The sequence below is a fragment of the Xiphias gladius genome, chromosome 8, assembly GCF_016859285.1.
Source record: "Xiphias gladius isolate SHS-SW01 ecotype Sanya breed wild chromosome 8, ASM1685928v1, whole genome shotgun sequence".
In the NCBI taxonomy this organism is placed as follows: domain Eukaryota; kingdom Metazoa; phylum Chordata; class Actinopteri; order Istiophoriformes; family Xiphiidae; genus Xiphias; species Xiphias gladius.
This window is the reverse complement of record NC_053407.1, coordinates 22,146,330-22,170,564: the sequence shown is the minus strand read 5'-3', so window position 1 is coordinate 22,170,564 and position 24,235 is coordinate 22,146,330. Positions and strand designations below refer to the sequence as shown.

Sequence of the window (24,235 nt, the reverse complement as noted above, 5' to 3'; positions counted from 1 at the left end):
TCTCCACTATGTGTTTGTCTCAATGTCACCCAGTGATTACTGTGGTCTTGTGCGCGTCCTCACACCACACGTCAGCTGGCTGCATTGCAGATAGTGCATCCCAGCTCTTATCCCATTTCAGCTGTTAGGGAGAGAAATTTGGAGGGTTTTCATAATTCCACGGTGGGATTCTTTTCCTTAGCATAGCCCTTGCTTTTGGCACTGTCCTCTAGTAATTGCCACAACCCTTCAGCGCATATTGACAAGACATATCCAGCGACACATTTATCGGTCATATTTCAAGCTCTGCATTCCAAATGATAGCTCGTCAAATCCGGCATTGATTGTGACAGTGCGAGTCGGGGGCATCGATCAGTAAAATGACAGGCTGCAGGAAAATTCACGGAACAATTGCCCGCTTGCATTCCAATCGCAGGTAAATCGATTCTGCCAATGGCAATGTTGAACACCGAGGCCAAACTGTCTCTGAGGATGTCTATGTCTTCAGCTCTTTGTGTACATATTAAACACATGTCAAATTGTGTCAACCCTATCCTCTTACTCACATGTCCTACTTCTCACTGTGGCCCTAAAATGAATCACTGCGGAAGGCATTCACATGTCACATTTGACTGACAGCACTGAGCCACTTTGGTGAATGAACACCGCTGGGACCATGCACTGGTGGTGTAATACATCTCAACCACGAACAATTCTTCTTGGCTTTCTTGTAATGGGCATATCAGACATGGTTTGCAGCATTTGTTTAGCAGTTATTTAAGGGTCACGGCTTGTGGTACGAAAAGTAAAAGGCAGGGCTCCAGTTCGCCCCACGACCTTGCTGTGTCCATTGATTTTCACCCTGTTCTTCTAATTAAAGGTGCTGACACTGAGTGAAGGAAGATTAACACAGCTATTGACTGCGTGTAACCCTGCAATGGGCTGGAGAGACCACATACCACACACACACAAACACACATCTACAGAGCGTCGTAGGAATGTATAATGAATTTTGTGAGCCAGTAGGCAGTTCAAATCTGATCATGTTCATGCAGAGACAGATATACATGGCCTCACAGACATTTTATCTCATTATGAGAAGCCAGCATACCAGAAGAGAACAATCCGGTTGTTGCCTTGTTTCCAAAATCTTCTGGCTGCTTTGCCCCAGTCTGGGTAGTGCTGATCCTGGAGCATCATATCTGTCACCTGCAGAGATGAAAGTGCATAAAATGATTGAATTAACTGAATTAATTGGATGTAGAGGACTTCAATCCATAAAACAGATTATCTTAGCTCAGCATAAAGACAGAAAAAAAGGAAAAACAGCTACTTTGGCTCTGTTCAAAGGGAACCCCAGGAACCTATCCAATACCTGTAGGGTGAGCTGGAATGCTGGCCAGGTCTCGTCTCCCAACATCAGTGCCTGACCTTACTAATGCTCTAGTGACTGAACGGGAGCATATCCCTGTATCCAGGTCCCAAAAACCCTGTGGAAAGCCTTCACAGCAGAAGGGAAGTTGTTGTAGCATCAAAGCAATGCCCAAAGATTTTGGAAGGAGATGTTCAGCAATCACATATGGGTGTACGTTTGCGTGTCCGCATACTTTGGGCCACGTAGTAGGTGTATGGGAACCAAAAAAGGAATGGCAAATCATTGACTGGTTTTAGATAAAGTGTACAGTTGACAGTGTTCACCTACAGGAATTCACTATCCCACGTTCCGGTCCACCAATACACTTTGATTACACTCATTTTTAATTATACATATGCTAACAAACGGTTAATAATAAATAATGCTAAATGATGCAATTATAAACACGCATCAGAAAATGTAATTATATGGATATTTAAATTTAAATATTGAATGACTGATATTGAATAACACGTCATGTGTAATTAAATATACTGAGACTTACCATCAATAAATATTGGCTTGTTTCATTATTAATGTTGTGGTTGTGCCCATCTTTCCGCTTCCTATATAAGTTAGTGATAATGTTTTCACATTGTCAACGTTAATGTCGTCTAAAGTATTCTACAGTAGATTTTCCTATATGGATGTAGGGGTGTATCAGAGAGCTTCGTTTTTTGAACGAGTATAAAAGTTCCCACTATATTCTTTGCGTAGAGCAGCTGCAGAGACATGGTCAATTTGTCAATAAAGTGCCTCGGTGCAGATACTGTAACTCATGTTGGAAAAAGAATCTGAGTCAGGCAATCTATGAGATGTTTGTGGCGTTGCAGCATTACAAAAACAGAAACTTCCTGCCCGCACATGTACTGAAGACGCACTGTAAATCTGCTATGCATAGGAGACACAGAGGTCATCTTCAAAGTGCCTTGTTGAATTAATCGAATGTAAAAAGCCTTGCGAGTAATTTCTGGAATCAGCACTTTGCCATGGCCTGACTTTCTCTCTTTCTCTCTCATACACAAAAACATCTCTGTCTCCCCGATTCACCTTCTCACTTGCTGCTTCCCCTGTCCTCCCTCCGACCAGACCTCCACATTTTCCTTTCCCCTTCACCTCTGTTTCTTACTCCTGTCTCTCCTTCCACCCTCTCTCTCTCTCTCTCTCTCTCTCTCTCTCCGCGGTGCGTACTGTAGAATACTAATGTGACTTGTGAGGGAGCTTGTCAAGTTGTCTTAGCCGTGTGCATGCAGGTGTCAGAGCCCCGCTCCCCCCACCACAGGTAGTCCACTCCCGCTGGAGCTCTCCTCCTCTCTTTATGTTGACAAATTAACTGAGGTAGGTTTCTCCTCCAATACACTCTTGTCCCTCCCTGTGCATCTATTGTCTCCTCTGACCCTCCTTAGATCACAGCCACATGCTACCCTAAAGATTTGGGTAGCGGATTGAACTGGATTGGTTTAGAGGGATACACCCGACAGAGAAATTAGATGAGTGTGTGAAGAACGGCTTCACCGTGTATCTTGATTTTATATGGTCATAAATAAACTTTGAACCGAATTAAGACTTGTGAAATGAACACCATAACTAAGAGTAACCAAGAAAAGCAAACTGTGGGTGAATAAATGCTATTCTTGTATCTTTATCACCAGTGGGCAGAGAATACGAAGTCTGGCCCGAGAAAATGATGCCACAGGAATGCCAGTGTTGCTAACTAGCTCATTGGAAAGGGTGTATCTATGTACTCCTTTATTTTCATCAGCCTAATACCAAGGTCACAGCATGTGGGATGAATAGTAGGGATGGGAAAGATTGCCATGATTATGGAAATAAACATTTCCATGACCCTGAAGTCATCTCAGGGTTAAAATTTCTTTCCATGGAGAGAAATATATTCATTAAATTTGGGTTTCATTTCCTTGAAACTCCACTTCCATATTATTAAACACCAAACTGGATATATCGGTGCTTTTCTAAAAATTCATAACCATCATGACTATGATTTGGATGTTTACGTGAACGCTACTTCCAAGTCGGACACTGGTAATCACGATAAATCCAGTATGACATGTACACGGCATAGGCTGCACTTCATTAGTCACAAGCTGTGCTTTGAGCTAAATGTTGATGTAACATAGTAACTAATACAACTAAATGTCACTGAATGTTAACACTCTGATGTTAAGCATAAAACATTTAGCATGTTAGCGTGCAAGATTTTGGCAAGTTCACATGCTAACATTTAGCTAGGGCTACGTATCAAACCACATTCCTTTTTTGTACCAACTGAGATGTGTCTGCCCGTGTGTCGGAAACTGTCACCTTCTGAAACTTGGAAGCAAATGTCAAATCAAAAAATGTCAGATTCGTTGATTTGAATCAAGATTTTGCCAATTTTAGACCGTAGTTTATTAAGGTCTTGTACAGTTGGTTTGCATTAAGACAACACTTAACATTTGGGAACTTGGCCTTCGGCTATTAAGGAAAAAACATGGTTATATATATATATATCTATATATATATATATATATATATATATATATATATATATATATATATATATATATATATATATATATATATATATATATATATATATATATATATATATATATATATATATATCTATATATATATATATCATAGTAAGGTAATGAAAGAATTTTTGCTTCTATATCAATATAAAAAATTGTTTATCATGTTGGTATATCACACAAATGTTTAGCATTTGTAAAATGCCTTCTTGATGGGCATTAATTTCAGCCACTGGAGATCAAGTGTTACTTTGTCATGAAATTAGGTTTTAATTTTGATCTTGTGACGATAGATGATAAGTTAGAGGATCACCAAAACCACTGAGATTCATCCTCATATATATATACATATATATATATGTAAGTTACCAAACTGTGTTACCAGCAAGGCTAAAAATATTACTTTAAGGTCATGTGTTTTTAATAATGCATTAGTAAAATTAAAGCTTCAATGATATAAAATAAATCTTTCCCTTTGATTAATGCAAACTGCTCTCATGTTGAGAATACATAAGTGTTGGAATCTCACCATCCACGCAGTAACAAAGTCTCCCATCCACGTCCCCACTGCAGCAATCTTCATAAAACTCTCATTCCTGATGCCCATGTACTCTGTCACCATGTGAGCCCTGAAAGGAAAGAAGATCAAGAGTGAAAAGGACGTAAAAAAAATTGTAGTGTACGTTATGAGGGTAGTAAAGGCAGGAAGAAAAAGGTAGGAGGCAAGAGGACCAACAAAAAGAGCCAACAGAGAGTCAGTGGAGGGCGAAAGAGAGAATAGTCACTGTCACTAAGTAACATGATGCTAGCTGTCAGAATCAATCAATATCAATCTAATCCTGTGAAAACAATGAGTGATGGCTCTACCTTCCATAAAGCCCTGAGGATCGTAAACAATTTACGCCAGCACAATGGAATTTATGCAGTATCACTGCTTTCATTTGGTCCTGCAGTGTTTGACAAATCATCCATTTGTTTGGCAAATCTGTCTCGTGTCTAGTTGAATTTCAAATCAACAGTACCAACCCAATGAGATCCCTCCTGTTGATGCACTGGACCTGACTGAGCTCACTTAACATCAACTGCAATGGCACAGAAGGAAGCATAGGCTGGGCCAAGACACACCATTAGAGAAACAATCTCACATGCAATAGTATCTGATAAGAAATGACGTGCTTTCTTTGGAGTCCTAGTTACGCCTTCATCTCTGTACAGTAAGTGAAGATGAGAAGCTTTTGTTCCGCCCCGCAAACCCACCAACCCAACACACAAAGACACACAAACACACACACAGACACACACACACACACACACACACACACACACACACACACACACACACACAGCACATCACTCCATTTTCTCCAGGTAATAGCACAGGGAGGGGGGAAAAGTGGGTCAGTCGCCTCCTATATGGGACTTGCGCTGGGGAGAGAGGAGAACAGAGGGGAGCGAGGAGGCCTGTTTGATCTCCTGGCAGCCAATGTCTTAGAGGCTGAGTGGAGCAGGTGGGCGCCTCTCACCCCCCACAGGTCACACTCATGAATATAATAGATGGCGATGGATAGGGCTCTGGCTGTGCTTTCAAGGGGTCAATGGCTCCATTCGTCTTTGTTTTCCCCCGGTCATTTTCTGGCCACCAGCAAACACCAATAAAAATGTTTTCTACTGCACAAAGGGGCTCTCGCTTACAACCTCGCTCGTGCTGGTTACTCTATATATCTTTCATTTTATTTAATCTTTTAGCTGATTGCAGTAGGAGTTCCATTTGGCGTGCTATTCACTTTGTAAATGAGTCGTTGTCACACGAGGCTAAACAATCAGCTGAAAAGCAGTGGAGGGTAATCCTTTTAAGCTATTAGTTAATGTAGCAGCTTTAATAGGTGTTCATTTTTGATTAATGCTAATTGCTCATGCCTTTTCCTATTATAGGTCCAGATCTGAGAAGCATAATAAATGCTCACAGGCAAAACAGAACAATCATGATTAACTGTGGCAAGCCAGTGACCTAAAATGCAAACAATTTTCAACTACCTGTGTACTGCACATGTGCAACAAATACTCTTTCCTGGAAGGAAACATTATAAATCATATGTCATCAATGAACCATGCGTTTAACAGATTTGACAAGATTTTATTGACGAAAACGTGCAGTACCACAGGTGACGTATTGCCCCACTCAAGCCCGCAAATAAAATGTCCGTGATTGGAATGGCAATTTATATCTGCATTAAGTCAGTTAGACATTCAGTGGCTTGGAACTGCTCCAGTTACCAAGGAGATCCCATTGGGAGTCATTTACCCGCAGCGAAATTCTAATCGATACTTCTGGAAATGCTGTCTGGCACCACAAGCTAGGCTTTCAATCTAAAAAACTACCCTGCTGCCAACCCCTGCCCTTCTCACATATTTAATTGATCAAATGTTACCCCTGTGCTCCTCAAAGAGAGGGTTGTTTTTTTTTTTTTTTTTTTTTTTTTTAATGCAGAGTACCTATGATGAGTTTGGGGACTCTTCGCACTGCATGATCAGAGGCAGCACTCCCTGACTTATTCATGCTGACTGAAAATTTAATGGCCTTTAGAGCCGGCTGACCTAATGAGAGAATTCAGTGTGGTGGAACATCAGTACAGTAGCACCGTGAATAATCAGCCCCAAAATGGCTCCCGTGGCTTAATCGCAGAGCCAGTGGCAGTGTCGGTGCCAGCCTGCCGGCTCAGCCAGCTTTGACCCTCTGTGGAATGTTATCAGGTTTTCCACACTTGTTCAGACATAATATTCAAGGACATTTCAATGCCTTTTAAAGTCTTGTTCCATCACATGCAAGAAATTACAATTTTGCGCTACAGAGGGTACAGAGTTATAGAGTTATATGTTTGGCTGTTACCCTGGTTTGACATTAGCCAGTGAAAAAGGCCATTTTAACTGCTGCATTAAAGTGGTCACCTGCAACATCATTGTTCTTCGATTTTGGTGACATCTTTGGTGCCGAGGAGTCATTGTGATTTTTTGACTGCTCACTTACACGCTTGTAGTTGGAACAATACCTCTGCCATTGTATTTTTATTCTGATGGAGCTCTTTTCTTTGTCTGTTCAGCTATCACTGCTCATGTCCCTCACTCTATATTCACTCCAGTCAGGAATAATGGTAAGTATCTTGAAATCACTTTGACTAACCAACTGTCCAATTTAATTAATTCTTTGTTTATTGATTAATAGTTTCTTCTATAAAAAAAAAAGGTCAGAAAAAAGTGAAAAATACCCATTATATCGTCTATATTGTACTGAATTTGCTTGTTTTAATACATCTAACAAGCCTAAATCTAAAAATATTCGGTATACTTTCATATTATATAATATCCTCACATTTAAGAAGCTGGAACCAATGAATGTTTGCTGGTACTTACTAATTCCTCAATTATCAAACTAATGGCCAATCAAATGACAATAGACAACTGACTAATCGATTAACCAATGAATTTTGCCAGCGCTAATTCAATTTATAATTATACAAAACAGAGAAAAGCTGAAATCCTCATGATTGAAAAAACGGAAACCTGCAAATATTTCTCATTTTTACTTAATAAGAACCTGAAATGATTATTAGCAAAATTGTTTGAGATTAATTTTGTTTTGATTGACCAATCCATGATATCAACTAATTGTTTCAGCATTGAAGAAATGATCTTGTCATGTTCTTGTTTCACAAAAAAAAAAAAAAAAATCATTCGAAGCATATTGTTTTAAAACCCCAATATAATTAGATACTAACTTTTAATTACTGCTTTTTGTTTCACGTTACGTTTTTAAGATTTAATACAGAACACAATACTATTCACGGAGTTCAACGCGCTGAGCATCAGTTTGATTGCTTTTCTCTATATGTGGTGACACACAGTACATCTGCCACATTATAAAATGTATATCAGACAAAAATAACTAAAAAAATATGGTGTTGATTACTCCTTTAAATGTGTAACTACTGTGGCTATATGAAACCATCCAGTTTCACCATGAAAAAGGACTTTTCATAATGGAGTTGCCCCGTAGAGAATTTGTTTTTACATCTAAACCTATGAAAGTCTTCCCACTACAGTTGTGCTTTCCCATTTCATCAATGGTCCACACTGCGGCATAGTGCCAAAAACACTTTTGCAATGTCATACCAAGTACTTCTACAACTACATCTATTCACCAATTTAAAGTAACTGATTTATGGTTTCATTTTATTTTAATCAAAGTCCCAAACTCAAGTATTTCAGGCCCATGGGAGCCCTGGTAATTAAACTTATGAAACAGCGTGCTGAGAGAACTTTCACTACTCTTTGTCATCGAATACACTGATTTCTATAAATTTTTTTTTACTCCACTTGGACGCATATGCTTTCACGCTGGGTTTAATAAACTTGTTTTCTCTGTCAGACAGCCAGTGATTCAGTAACTGTGGAAACTGAGTGGCCTCTTCTGCTTTATAAAGGCTGGACTTGTTCATAACATTAAATTTTGACCTTGGTTGGCTCCACATTGAAGTGCATTGCCTGTTTCGTCCCTGTGCACTACAGTACCTAACGTCGTATTTACAGTGTACAACGCTGAGCAGCAGTAGTTACCAGGGAGCATAAAGCTGCCAGTACACACTCATCATCCCTTTCACTATACCTTCTCCCAAGGCAACTTAAACCCTCAATCTTTATTCATCACTCAGCACAGAATCAGACCACGTATTGTATTAAAGTGGCTGGAGATTGAGTTCTTTAGTCCTTATCATTCCCCCAGCTCAGGAAAGGGAGTGAATACCGTTGGGCCAGCACTGTATCAGGCCATCCATTCCAGGTCTAGGTCTGCCTGAACCTTAACACTGAGCACACTAGTATCCCCGACAAGTCCTCCAAATTAATTAACGAAATACATCATTTTAGAATTACACACTGTCTGTGCCTTCCAAAACTGTTATAAATCACTGTTGAAAAATAAACCTGTTTTATGATGTGAAAATGCTAATGTTAAGGTTTGGTAGGGTTTAGGCAAAAAAAAAGACTTGGTTGGGTTTAGGGAATCATCATTACTACTTGTTAAGTTTAGGGGACTTTCTACATCATGGCTACAATGATTACCACTTGGTTAAGGTTAGGGAACAGCTGTGGTCATGGTCAAAAGGTACCAACATTGACTGGAAATTAGAAACAGTCACCCATGTTAGAGTCTGATATTTTGTTTACCCCGTGATCCTTGCTTTACAAATAACTTCACCTGACCTGGTTATGTTTTGCACATGTAAACACCGGATTCGGGTTTGAGAAACCTGGGTATGCTAGCTGGAGTACTCCCGACTGAGACACTGTTGTGTCCAAAACATTCTCTCCAGGTTTTTGATCATTCTCTGCCATGTGTTCGCAGGTGCGTCCTCAACTCCAGTTACGTAGTTGTTAGTCAGTTCAGAAAAAACATGTATGATGATTACCAGTATAACGATGGTATACATGCTGAGATAAAAGTAAGTCACAGAGGTATTAACAGTGGTAATGCAGAGGATACACTTTATTGTTGCTCTCATCTTCCATCATAGAAGATGAAGATAAAAAAGGTAAATGAAGCTGAGTCCAGGCGGTCAGAAACAAAACTGAATTCACCCTCAGCTGTGGAGGTAAATCACTTTGTGCAAAACTGTCAAATTTGCTGGATGCGGAGAGGTCAAAGACACTCATGCACCCACACAGATGATCAGAACCATGCATAATATTAGAATGATGTAAAAAAGAGATGAATAACCAGGTCTCTGCATGCCCCAGGTATACATTACACCCCAAATAAGACTGTGTAAATATTGTTGTCTTTTACCACTGTCCTTTGAAAACTATGGATCTCTAAAATGTCAATCTTATTTGAGCTAAGAAAGAAAAGCCCTGTTTTCAGTTATGAGACAATGCATATTTCAGAAAACCTAATGTTTTAAATGGTCTTTTTTTGCTTAAGTAGCAAAAACATTTTCTTACGCTGCAGAGGAAAACTGAATCCTGTGATTTATCTAAAAAAACTCGAAATCACACGTACACACAAAGTAAAAACATCATTTTAGACAACTGGTAAGAAGCTAATTGCTTCTAAAACATAGGTTTTTTGTTTTTTTGACACAGAACAGCACCAAAGTAATACAACGAGGTGACAAGACATGCCTAAAGTTGAGCTTAAAATGATGGAAATGAAATGTTATCAGAGATATTAGTTGTTATGGTGAAACATAAGGAACAGATGACAAGACTGAATGGAGTGTAGTTAAGTGGTACTACACACAAACACACACACATGCATGGACAATCTATCTGTCCTGCTGCAAAGCATCAACACATCCATGCACATTTACACAAATCTAGAATATAATACACATATATCCCCAATGGACACACACCGCTGTCACGGTTATGATGTTTATTGTTTAAAACTGCGGCTGTTGCTCTTTATATGACAGGGAGGTATGTGGAGGGCCACGGCCACCGCTGACGCTCCTACACTCTGCCCCAGAAAACAGCAGGATAATATAATCAGAGACAAAATGACAGTCTTCGCTGCTTCATGTAGCACACAGTCTGCTTCAAAGATATTCTGAGAGAAGAGAAAATTACTTTAGACGGGAAGCTTTACACTAAACACTTGTTAAATATGTAATGAGTCATTTTTTGAGGTACCAACGTAACATGCAGGATGTGTAGGGGTGTGAAAGACAGCAGGAGATGTGCTTGGAAAGTAGACGTGGGTGTGTGTAAGTATGAGAGAGGCAGAGTGAGGAGGCAAAGATAGACCAATTAATCTAAACTGCAAGACATTTAATGCGATGTACAAACAGCAACAGGTTTCTATATCAAGGTCTAATTGTAAAACTGTTTCTGACAATGGCTTCAGAAAGGTATTGTGGGTGTTTTGTTTGTCACAAAACTGACAAGCAAATTGGTATATTTAAAACACAAATTCCTAGTAATTATTTAAATAAGAGCTGAAACTAATGATTATTTTTACTGTAAATTTGTCTGCAAATTATTTCCTCGATAAACCGATTAAGTATTTGGTCTACAAAATGCCAGAAAATGATAAATGACCATCACAACAGTCCATAAGCCAAGGATAAAGCCAAGCATCAGTTTTCTATCACATAAGGAAAACAAAAGTGTGAGATGTCACAACCGAGGAGCTGGAACCAGAGAATGTTGAGCATTTTTGCTAGGAAACAATTCGTGTTTATGGAAATAGTTGTTGATTAATTTTCTGTTGATCGACTAATCACGTCAATCACTAATCTTATTATCCTACATGCCCAAAAAATCCTGCAAAAAAAAAAAAAAAGGAAAATGTGCTGAGAATACACATGTTCTTAATACTATATATCCAGTAGTAGATCGGTTCAAGACAGACTCACTGGAAGTTGTAGATGTCCACAAATCAAAATCAAAAGCATTTGCCCAATAGTATCATGTTAGCATAACGTTCCTAGACAATCTTCATCAAGAATTCACCATCTCTTAACAGACATTTGGTGAAAATACAAATGCCATTATTAAAAAGGCTCAGGCTTCCACTGTCTACGACACAAAACTCCTCTGAAGTAGCAAGATTCGTTGCAATATATCCAACTTTTTAATTTATTTGCCGCTTTTCTGTCAAAAGGTCAAGAGTCGAATAGAAGTTGCCTTTAACTTCAGCTCTAAAGTTATTAGCGAGACACAGAGATCTTGTTCTGCCTAATACTAAAGAAGTCCTCAAAAAGGCGTACATGATTAACAACGACCCCATGGCCAAACTTGTTCTTTACAACTTCTTTAAGCTAATGCCATCAAGAAGTTTGGTTTTAGAAGCCACGAGACCTGTGAACAGCTTGGGTTAAAGAGTAGGTGAGTTAACTGTGGGCATAAACTAATGAACGCATGTGCACTTCTTGACATAATATGCCTTGTGGTGTTGGAAACCTTTGGTCAGCAATGGACTCGCCACTGCCGTTAACCCTTGTGTCTTTCAACCTTTTTCCCTCCTTTTTTGCTTGAACTGAAGGTGCTGTAGTTTAATCATCTTTTTAATTACCTACCTATATCTGTAACTGTGTACACAACATGAGTATCTATATCTAAAATTAACATAGAGCTTGTTAGTCATACATTTCGGTGTTGAGTCCAAAGTCCAGGTTATAGAACTGATTGGTAGAAAATGCTGCCATATTGTAGGCAGAGGCAGCAAGTCCCATGTGTGCTTGCATGCAACAGGAGGCATCTACATACCACAACATGCTATTTATTCAGCCTTTTAAATCCACTTGTCCATGGTATTACCCCAGCTTAGTGCCAGACAAGCAAACAGACAGACGAGAGGGACTGGCATGCACGCAGCATAAAGGATCATGGTAAACAAAGACAAATACCCTTACACGATGGGGTCTAATCCCGCTCAGGGTATCGCTGTAGTCAAATGCCAAATCCGCCCCTCCCTGCTCCTCATCAAATATACCCACCAACAGAATCCCACCCCTTCACTCTCTGCTTCATGTTCCCGTAGCCCATTTGTCCCCACTTTTTTCCCCTCGTCCCGACATCTATCAATTTATTCCTCTACTGAGTAACAAAACAGAAGAAGTATAGACATCATTTTACAGATTTACTTTCCCCGTCCCACTGCAGTTCCTCATTAGTTTCCCCACATACTCCCTACCTCCCTCCTTCCCTCCACCTTCACATACTTTCCCAGCCCCTTTCTCTAAATTAGTCATGATTAATGTGTACGCCACGCATTGGGGCATCTTAATTAAATAACACCATCTAATTAGGGGCTGATTTCGGCTGGTAATGGCACCGTAAGATGGCGGAATGGGATTGTGCGGCGTGGCAGAACATTCATGAAGCCCGTCAAACTCCCTGGGCGGTCACACTCCCCTGGTTTCACACAAACAGCCCCCTCTTAATCTGACAGTTACATTAAAATGCAAATAGCCCAGATGTGAGGGTTTGGTAACAAGTGTGGATTACAGCTCCCAGGGAGCCACGAGGGACAGGGCTTTTTTTTCCCCCCTGATATGACATAAGCCAGGTAACAGGTTGATAGCTGTTGACCTAGAAGTGGCTGTTTAAATATTGGCTAACACACTGTTGGACATGTGTAAGATTACACAGTCTAGAAATCTCTTTCAGCTGGGAGATAATGGCTCTGATGAACTGATTTAACACGACTAATCATGAATAAATACCTCTCAACCAAAAAGATATGCACTCTCTTATCAATGATTGTTTACTGTCCTGATGGTGCAGTTTATCTTCTTTCCTTGTGGATGTATCGCTAGTTTTAATTAAATCAAGCTCAAGACCAACTGAAAGGTCAAAGAAAATTAAAGCATATTAATGAGCGAAGGGCGCAGGCAGCATACAGCATCAGGTCAGGGAGACAGCAGGGAGACAGACGCCAACCCCCCATCCTACCACGACACACACAAACTCATATGCATATGCGCGCGCACGCACACACACACACACACCGACACACAGACACGCGCTCCCACATACACATACATGTCCCGACAGCATAGTTTAGCAAAGTGTGAGACGTGAACAATATGTGTTTGGTGTGTGTGTGTGTGTCTGTCTGTGTGTGTGTGTGTGTCTGTGTGTGTGTGGGGGGGGACGCCCTGTGTAGCCACCAGAAGAGCATCCCCTGCAGTGCATCATCATGGCTAGATGTCAAAGCCAACTAACCCATGCCAAAATACCTACCCTTTAAAAACCCTTGGCAGTAATAACACCTTACAGCAGCTTGTTCTTTCAGTACAAATGAAAAGGAAAAAACACCATTCATTCCCACAGAGGGCCAGCTGCAGCCACAAAGGGATATTGTACTTTTCCTTTGTGCTGTGGCAAAAGAGAAAACTACACCAGCCTCGCCGCGGGGTGAGGGAATGGTTGAAGGAATGGGGGAGTTGGGTGGTGGGGTGGAACATGCAAATAGAGCTTGGGCATAGATCAAAAGACATAAGTTTCACTGCATCATCAGGGCTGGAGCACTGCTCAAACTCCCCACAGACTCCCTCCCTCCCAGCCTCCGTCACCCCCCCCACTCTGCTGCATACATGCTATCCCAGCCTGGAGCCCTTCTTCTGAGGGGCATCCTGGCAGAGTGTGAACACTGCTCTTACATGTCGGTCTTGAACAGAGATGTGAAAACTAATGGTTTTTGGCAGGGCCCGGGTCCTTGGTGGACACACTGCTGGAGCAGAAAGAAAACAAATGGGGAGAGAGGGACAGGAAAAGGGGGGGGGGGGGGTCAGTGTGTCCAGAAAAAGACCAGGTGTCTTAGAAGGGTCAGGCTCATTCGTTTTACAACAGCACCATCTGTCTTTGCAAGCAGAGCTCTACAATGATGAATAACTGATGTCAGTGCAGAACACACATCCAAAGCAAATAGTTATGGATGGGTTTTTTTGGTAGTGTCAACTAGTATAATTGTATAATACGCTGTTATGGTTGCTACTTTTTATATCTGGACAACTGATGCAGCTAATATGAATGGTGACTGTGTGACTTGCACGTTAGACGCATATAAATTATATGTTAATGTCTCAAAATGTCTAAGTAACTCTTTATTTTTCTCTAAGTGTTATCCAGATGTCATCTAGTGACGCTCTCCTGACAAAAACGCACTGACAGACTAAGCAGGGCCCACTTTCTTCGCATTTCGAGGCTAAGATGAGAGGCAGTAGAAAGGAATCCTCCACGTGACACGCGCACTCAGTGCGACTGCAAATGTAACTTTTCCCTGAGCAAGCTACATTCGTCGTCTCTGCAGACCTGCCCCTCTGCTCAGCCGCTTCCTTCTTTTCAGCCAACCAGAGAGAACGGACAAGATGGATGCCGGTGTCACTGTGCGGGCCAGAGTGACAGATGGGCCGATTATACAAACTCATCCCACTGGTCGTAGAAATCACAACACCTTGCCTGCTAGCTAATAGCCTTCATCTGCCTGCACCTTATGGATAGTTGATGCTTGCTACTGTTATGGGAAAGCATTGTATAGACAGATCCCATTAGAGCCCTGGCCTCCCTCTTGACAGCTTGTACCTGAATAGACACCTGCCACACTGTTTTGGGTTTTTTTTGTTTTTGTTTTTTACAGCCCAAACAAACAAAATGGTAAATCACCTCGCTGCGACCTCGTGTCTGGCTGGCTGGCTTCAAGGGCATGTTTTCCTTCCTCTAGATGGACACATTGCAAATGCATAAACGGATTCCTGTCATCGGCTTGATGTGTGGCTGTGGAGCTCTGCTGTGCGCAGTGGTTTCTCAGCAGGTAAGTTGGAGCAACAGGAGCAAAAACCAAGGCACAAACAGAGAGACGTGGCAAAAGCATCTTGGTTTTCAGCCAGAGAGGTGTCAAAAAATAAGTCAAGAGCATTGGAGAGTAAGTGTGGGTGCTGAAGGTGATCTTTCAGGATTAACCAGCCTCCCCTTGCCTGCTCATACCTGTGATTTAAAGTCTGGGCTGATTAATCAGGCTGGTATCAGGTCTCTGTTCAGGCGAGACGTTTAGATCAATCACGCCAGCCAAAGGGGAGTGTACAGTGTCTAACAAATGGGAAGCAGAGAATGGTGGAAAAGGGGCAGAGGGGGAGAGAGAGAGAGAGATTGAATGGCTTACTCCATGCTCCCAGCCATCAGCAGGAAAAGGTTGTAGATGTGTGAGAAGATGAAGAGGAAGAGGATGGTGCTGAAGAACATGGTCATCCAGGAGCCATGATCCTCGCGGAACATTTTCAGGCGCAGGTATCGACCTAAAGGGGCATGACAAGGACACTGCTGTCAGTGGCGGTTCAAACAGCATGTCGACCTGCTAACATGTATGTCCCAGAAAAATGAAGATGAAAGTAAATAAATTAGTCACATACATCAGTATTGTCCTACTCTGTCAGACAAGTGCCCTTTAGGCAATAAAATTGAGATTAAAGACCACTCTGAGGTGTCACTTCCGCGACCCTGAAGTAATCGTCTTTTCCTGACCGATTTCAACAGTCACTATGTCATGATCAGTCCCAACAGACAATATTCCACATACACATCATTTCATGCATCTGGTGGGCATGCCGTCAGTGGATTGATGCTAGCTTGTGTTTCATGATGCGAGTTCTGCATGATTAGAGAAATTATTCAAACATTTGTGACCTGTGGTGTTTTTTTTTTTTGTTTTTTTTTGTTTTTTTAAATACGGTTCTGGCATGGAATCAAATTATGGAAAAATCTCTCTCTGGCGGAGCATGAGATTGATTCAGATACGCAACCTTCTGCACAGAATACATAATCACACGAGCTTTTCCTCTGGTGGCAGCGCTCAGCAGAACTCCTGAAGACAATAAGATTTATTATACCACTGTTAGCTTGTTGTTGTACCTTTAAAAGACTACAGTTGGCGCTTTTAGTGCCTCTGTGGCTCGCTATAAATACGACAGACCAATTTTTATTTAGTTGCTCCTAATGACAAATAGAAAACTATTTATATTTTTAATTCAAGGGCTCACATTTTTTTTCCGGTGAGTGGGATGAAAAAGGATTACATAAGTACAGTATAAATTACTGAGAGATATGAAAAATAACGTGTGACGCAATTAGGTATGCATAATGATAATTGCACAACAGCTGTCAGAGTCCTTGATCTACCTCCAACACTGATCGTGTAACAGAAGGATGTCTTGGGTGTCTGTATCACCATTATTCAGACCTGGGTCAAATAGGATTTGAATATAAAATCTAATGAAATAACACACAGATGTTTTAAATATATATATATATATATAATATATATATATATATAAAAAACACGAATTTCACTCAAATACAACCTCTAGTTAATGAGATTTTGAAAACCACGCTGAAGTATCCCTTCAACATTTTCAGGGCCTTACAGGTATATTTATCACAGGATCTTTCTCAGATTCTTGGCTCTGTTGACCAGCTAAGGTCTTCAACCAGCTCACTTCACTCTGTGCAGAGAAACAGCCTATAATAAAGAGCACACGCAACAAATATCATTTTCAATTATCAATCCGTACTAAAATACGCCAAGTGTGTGATTCATTCAAATACATGCTAAAAAAAAACAGCCAGTTTGGTCTGTAAGATAACGTTGTAAAGTCTTGCCCAGCCTGGTCAGCTGGCGGTAAACATGCAGGCAGATCAACTTGCTAGCAGTAGTGCTAACTTTGGCTAACCCCTTCGGTCACTTGACCCTCGTCCTGAGGGTCATACCAGTCTGTCAAGAATATCCCATTTGACCCCCCCTGCCTGGGAAATGCACACGTCTCTCAAAATCCATGCCCCTAGTTTGTAACGCAGGTTTTTCTTTTATGCTGTAAACGTTTAATCTCCAGGCCCAAGCCGAGATAACCCTGATGACGTCGCTACGAAATGTCATAAATCACCGCCTTGTTCACTCAAACACTATTCCCCGTACAACAGACACTAAATGTTCGGTTTTGGATATTTTCTAATTCATTGTCATTTTGCTTCATCACTGACGCCTGCGGGGACGCACAACGCTAATTTTCACATCTCTTTAAATCGCATCGAGGGATTGTTTGCAGAAAGCAGTGTAGAGTTTTTTTGAGGGCAGCATATACTGGATACATTTAAACAGTCAGAATTTGGACGCTGAAATAAAATGACGGACAGTAATTGCAGTGCACTACGTAGTAAACAGGGAGTGACGTAGGACACAGCGTCAGACCTGTCAAAGCTCCCTCTAGGGCCACAGAAGCCATTACACAACCATCTTCACAGGCTGAGTAGAGCTCCATGAGGAGGTCATGTGGTGAACCCCAACCATCAATCACTTCGAGGTTTCTCAATTGACTGTAAATTAAAAGATCCTCCATGAGTAAGCGTGGCCATACATCCCTATTGCCACTGCTTTACACATTGCTCTCACACACACACACACACACACACACACACACACACACAGAAGCACTCCCTCTGTTTGGTCTCTGCGGGCTATGATCTGGTGCCAGAAGCGGCCATCTTCCCAGGAAAAACTCTTTGTTTTTCCTGTCCTCCAGCTCAGTCAGCTTCCCTTTGAGTTACAGCTCCTCAGAGAGCTCATTGTGTTTGTGTGCCCCCCACACACACACACACACACACACAAAAACACACACACACACAGACACACACACGCACACACAGTCAGAAAGATAGCAAAGCAGAACGCTCCATTTATTTTCCTATTACCGCCTGGCTGGTTTACTCTCCAGTAGTTTTACATGCTGTTCAATCTCAGCTTGCTCACTTTTAGTTTTTTCTGCTGCGCACATAAAAACAAAGATGTTGAGATTTCTACGGAGACGAAGATCTTTGCTGAGTTCAAGGGCAGTTACACTATTTGCACTTCCTGTTGTAGGTTCGAATATATCATACCGGAATGGCATCTTAGTTAACAACAGATCTGCAATATGAGTTTGACTTAGTTTCTTTACTTACTGTGAGCTTTTATAGAAGAGAATAAAAACTTGAATATTCCCTTGATAACAATATTCAACCTAAAGTTTTGGGAGATTCAAGAAAAAGCTAAGTGGCCTAGTGTGAGGCCACACCATATGTCTTGCTCTGTGGTATTTCAGGGCTCATCACAGATGCATAATTGAATTGACGTGCATGGGTGAACTTAATTGCCTCCAGTGCCAATGAGCCCTGGCTTAGATGTAGGTGCACAGTGTGTATCGGCAGATCTGACTTTTAAAAGCAGCACGCCGCGCCAGCAAGCACGGCCGGCCTCTCGCAGCCCGTGTCTGCAGGATTTAACTAGGGCGTGATTCAAGACTACTCAGCCGGGCCGACCTGAGCCACTGCACCTCCCGACGGCAGAGTCCCCCCAATACGGAGCGATTCATGAGCAGCGCCTGCTGCGAGACTCAGCCCAACAGGGCCCAACGGCAGCCCAACACGCATGGACAAGGCAGCAGCAGACCCAAACACAGGCCCCAAAACAAAACACACAGGGAAGAGAGGGAGACACTTGTTATACCTCTTTCTCAGTCTCACTCACCCAGACTGCAAACACACCCAGTCACATGGACTGAGCTGGTGTATTACGCCAGAGAGCGCAATTACATTTTGAATACTAGTTTACAGTATTTACAGCCTCGTTCCTCCAGTTCTATTCATAATGTTCCGTTTGGGGTGAGATCACATCCACCTCTCCTCACGCTGTTTCCCGAATGAATATCCAACGTGCAGCTGTGTCGCCATCTAGTGGCGGTACGTGGACGCACACCGGCGAGCTGACTGGCAAAGTGCACTGATATGAAATATGCAGACAACCACCGGTGCCCCACAGTCAGCACAGGGTGTCCTTTTCGCATCGTAGCCTCTGCAAACACAGTAAAACACTCCCCACTCGAATCTTCTCGACCCTTTTCATGCTTTTAAGATTTTTCTGAGGGATGCTCATTTTCAGCATTGCTTTGCTTTGCTTTGCTGTACATTTACATGTAGCATTTGTCTGTCCACTCATGTCCTTTATATTGACTTATCTTAAAATGTCAAATTTGTGTCTGAATTTAGAGCACGTTGCAATCCTGATTTTTAAACGACTCCCAGGGCAAGCAAATGTCGCTTACTCTATAGAACCCACTTCTGTTTTTTAAACAAATGTCTTTAAAACATCACACCGTAATTTTCGGAACTCAACCTGTGAAGATACTGAGCACAGTGCTGTCATTTTTTGGGTTAAATCGAATTCCACAATGCCTGTATAATACCTATGAAATAATCAATGAACTCACGATGAACAGATACAATCAAAATACAATAAAATTAAAACTGTCAAATGGTGTATGGTTGTATGTTGTCAGACGACATCCAGTTTTACGGACATGACAGAAAAGTACCCAGGTTGTGGTCTAAGATATGTTTCAACTTTGCAAATAGTTCACAAGGTTGTACTTTTCTCCCCAGCATGCATGAATAAATTACTAATGCAGTAAATCTGTGTTTAATGCATACAGAACGTGCTGTATACTGTATGTGGCATGATAAGGCAGGTCAACACAGAAGAGGAAACAGTGGAACAAGCTTCTCAGCCGAAGAAACTGGGCGGTAAGTGTCTTTTATAAGATCAAATTCACCGTAATTCCTATGGAATAACAACCGTTTTTCGGATTCCCACCTTGTCCTGATTGTCTCAAAGGATTCAAACTGGAGACATGGTTATCAGTCTGTTGCTATCTGATAATGAAATCAAATTCAGTAATTCTGGGAAGTGCTCAGGTTATAAAGTCACCAGATTTATAGTAGTAATCCACTTACAGGACACCCAGTAATCCTTGGAGACAGACACACGAGCATAACAATAAAAACTAGCAGAGACCATCAGCTCAACACATGTACCGGCACACGTGGACAAGCAAATATGTATCTCGGATTTTCTAACGGTAGTTTTGTTTAATCCTCTGTTTACTTTATCACACACACACACACACACACACACACACACACACACACACACACACACACACACACACACACACACACACACACACACCAGTCCCATAGGTAGGGCAGTGCACCGACAGCTCCTGACAGATGAGAGGCACACAGCTGGTGGAGGAGGAGTGAAGGCGACCTGAGATGTGATCGCCGTCTTGATTCATCACGATGCCGCTATTCAACAAGTCTGACACGACTAAAAAAGGTAAGTACGATCTGAAACTGAAATACTTTGCTTTTTTGACATTTTTTAGGATCAAACAGTTACAATATTGTACATAAAATCTATTAAACTTTCAAATAATTCATGATAGAATAATGAATACATTTTATTTGATTAATTTATTTGAATTTCCTGACATGAATTATGTATAAACAAAGTCATTACTGTCTACATTATATAGTATCCTCATACTTTCTAAATTGATTACTTACAGTGTAGCTGTATGATCAATTTTCCCGAGTGTTTTAATACTTAAATCACACATATTAAAATGAATCGTCGCAAAATAGGATATACAAACCTTCCCATTCAGTGGGTATTGACAGGTGGACAGGGAGACATTATCTAGGTTGAGATGTGCTCAAAGTAAATTGTTAAGATCTGCTCACCTGAACAAAATGAATGTATTATCTCTGATTAAGTGCAAACAGGGGCTGACATGGTGGAGGCAATAGATCAACAATATCCCAGCTTTCATTGTTCGCAGCAGACAGCCAGGCATTCGCTTCCTGGACACACTGGTGACGCTCAGAGACTATGGCGACAGCTACAGTAAATATAGTGGGCTCCGACAGAGAGCGGGCGAACACATCTTACTTGCCGGCAGAGTCAATAAAACAGACTATGACCTGCATTATACTGGAAGTTATTAAAATCTTGAAAAAATTAAATCTACTTAAAATATGTATGCCATATTGTAAAGAAAAGTGTTTCATAGAGCTTCAATTCCAGAAGAATAAGAACATTATGTTTTAAATGCCTTGCTTTTACAGTACTTCACATGTATGATATTTTGCTTTACATAATGAATATTTATCCAAAGGATAAGCGAGACCATCATTTACGTACGTCAAATCAGTCACAATGAATATCAGTCTTTCTGTGGATAGAGAACTAGGTCATGAAATAATTATTTCTTCATACTTTTTTAAATCTGTTGCTTACTTAACAGGATCATGCATTTATTGCCAGCTGGTTCAATTTTAAGATATTCATGAAGTATTCATGAGTCAATTTAATATAATTTTCTGTGACTGACACCTTACCTGGCAGTTCTCTACTGTTTTATTGCTAAAAAAAAAACCCCATCCCTATCTGAAGGTTTGAGCATCATAGCATCATAAAGCAAATGTCAGGAACCGTTTGACACATATTTTTTAAAAAAAAAAGGGACACTCCACCAATTTTTCCTGTCAAGGTCAATTTATAAGCAACCAATGAAAACAGATGTACAAAGTCTTTTGTGGCTCTGAAGGAGCTTTGGCAAGTCTGATAAATGAGTCAAATGTGATCAGTTGAGTAATCTCAGTTTGGTCTTTGAAAACACTTGACTGATTTATTTATTTACTTTCTTAAGCCGGCAGGCTTCCATTACAAACTGAGGGTGTGGAGCTGAAAGATGTGAGCATTTACCAGTCGGGTTAAATCTAAGACAGACACTTATCCAGCTCCATTACTTGAAGCGAGGAATTCTGCGTTTTTGGGGGTTGACCCATAATGGGACCCAAAAGTCAGGATATATCCCCTGACTTTTCGTCTAGCACCTCTCTGAGGCTGAGTCAAATAAACTACTGGATAGATTGACATTAAGTTGGGTGCACGCATTCATGTTCCCATCAGGACGAATAATAATCACTTTGCTGATCCTCTGACTTTTCCTCCGGAGCCATCGTCAAGGCAAAATTTCAATTTGTCCAATACTTTGGTTTATGACCAAATACCTGCACAAATGTTGACATTCCCATCAGGCTCAGATGTATTTTGTGGTCGCTGCTAATTAGCTACTGTTCGCATGCACAAACACAAAAAACGAGGATGATGACAACGATAAAAAAAAATTATGTGTATCTGTTCTTCTATCCCAGAGGTGCTTCTGGAGTTTCCCAACCAGTCGACTGTATTCTGTAGCCAGTTTGAGAACGGCCAGTGGTATTGCTATATTCTGCTGGTACTCTTCACTTTTGCTCTTCCTGTGGGGATCTTAGGAAACATCGCCGCTCTCACCAACTACACCTGCTTCAAGAAGACCTCAAGCACCAGCAAAATTTTCCTGTTGAACCTGGCACTGTGCGACTCAGCCTGGATCCTCACCCTCCCTTTCACCCTCTACTTCACCTTCCAGAGGCCCTACCTTAAAGACATACAGATCTTCTGCCAGTTCAAGAAGATCTCCTTCAACATCAACATATACGGCAGCATCCTCTTCCTCACACTGATCAGTTTTGATCGCTTCGTTGGGACGGTGCACCCTATCAGCTCTCTACGGTGGTGGGATGTGGGTAAAGCCAAGCTGTGCTCAGTTTGCACATGGGTCGTGCTCGTCTTGAGCTCCATTCCCGACTTATTTGTAACCTTCGCAATTCAGCGCCAAGAAAATGTTACCGTGTGCATGGACCACATCCAGGGTCCTTTTACCTACGTCAGGACAATCTCCATTATCAGAACAATAGTAGGCTTCCTGCTACCATTCGGCTTCATGCTGGCTTTTTACATCATGACAGTTCGTGTTTTGCGGCATCTCCCAAGGGGTAGAAGGCACAGAGGAGCCCAGTGGGCAGGAGCGAAGCCGCTGCGGCTCATCACTGCCGCTATACTCGTTTTTGTGGTCTCCTTCGTGCCCTACCACATCATGGTCATCACTCTGGTGTGCATGAGGATTCATAAACAGATCACACCATTTAACATCAGTGTCCTCTATGCCTCCTATGAGTTCTTTGAGGCCATGTGCAGTGTAAGCAGCTGTCTGGACCCAGTGCTGTATATTGTGGCTAGTGAGCAGTTCCAGAAGAGGCTGCTGGCCTTGAGAAGAGACCAATACAGGAGGCTGTGCTGCAGAGCCAGCACGAGGGTTGGGGTAATTGAGTGACTGAGTGGATCAAATGCATGACTTTTTTAGCTAGGTACCGTAAATTGCCTGGGCTGGATCACTGTTATGCATGTGCCAGTGACTGATGTCAATGGTACAATTATCTCGGCCTAAAGCATGCCATAGATAAATTGCACTATTGTGGAACTGGAATTAAAGAAGAAACTACTGTGGCTGAGAAATTGTATTCAATGCAAAAAAATCAAGGTAAAACCACAGCATGGCTTGAAAAAAAAACATTTTATTAAAATATATTTGACTCGTTGACTTGTGGCCATAAAACTTTCTGTTGCCAGAAGGTAATATAAATCAGCAGTGTTCTCATCCTCGATGTTTTTACCGTGCAAAGTGGTGCATGGTAAAATCCATGCACAGTTTGCTTTTGATAGATATTGTCAAAAACCACGTAGGGAAGCTAAAAGTGATGTCATGATAATATCAGAAAATTGTATAAAATGCCCAATATTAAAGATAACATATTTAAATGGCTTGTTTTATCTTACCGATGGTCCAAAACCAAAATAATTCATTCTACAAAGACACAAAACAGAGGCATCAAATCCTCACATTTAAGAAGCTGGAACCTTTGAATATTTGTCATTTTGGCTTGATGAATGAATTTTAATGGAGTATCAAAATATTTGCACATTCATTTTCTGTTTATCAATTAATCAACCGATCATTTCAGCTCTAAACACAAGTATAATTTGTCTTCCAAAACATAT

General features: G+C 41.2%; 2 protein-coding genes across 6 annotated transcripts in view; one reads left to right on the top strand and one right to left on the bottom strand.

Annotated features, from left to right (window-relative positions):
* Positions 1 to 24,235, bottom strand: part of tmem117 (transmembrane protein 117) — a 42,309-nt gene that overhangs the window by 7,391 nt on the left and 10,683 nt on the right. For all 5 annotated transcript variants that reach the window (XR_005707918.1, XM_040132477.1, XM_040132476.1 and 2 more), the window contains exons 3-5: positions 15,587 to 15,719; positions 4,457 to 4,556; positions 1,091 to 1,188 (exon numbers count right to left, since the gene is read on the bottom strand). Coding sequence is in view for 4 of the 5 variants with exons in the window: in XM_040132477.1 (XP_039988411.1) it covers positions 1,091 to 1,188; positions 4,457 to 4,556; positions 15,587 to 15,719 (331 nt within the window). In the remaining variant the exon portion in view is untranslated. The remainder of the gene's footprint in view (positions 1 to 1,090; positions 1,189 to 4,456; positions 4,557 to 15,586; positions 15,720 to 24,235) is intronic.
* Positions 20,540 to 23,510, top strand: LOC120792992 (P2Y purinoceptor 1-like). Its single transcript, XM_040132489.1, has 2 exons — positions 20,540 to 20,626; positions 22,510 to 23,510. The coding sequence occupies exons 1-2, from the start codon at positions 20,590 to 20,592 to the stop codon at positions 23,508 to 23,510; spliced, it is 1,038 nt and encodes a 345-aa protein (XP_039988423.1). The 5' UTR covers positions 20,540 to 20,589.

What these genes read in the sequence shown, in the direction of transcription:
- LOC120792992 (XM_040132489.1), top strand. Translation starts at nt 20,590, where the DNA reads ATGCCGCTATTCAACAAGTCTGACACGACTAAAAAAG. An exon ending in GTCTGACACGACTAAAAAAG is followed by an intron (nt 20,627 to 22,509) that starts GTAAGTACGATC and finishes CTTCTATCCCAG; the next exon opens with AGGTGCTTCTGGAGTTTCCC.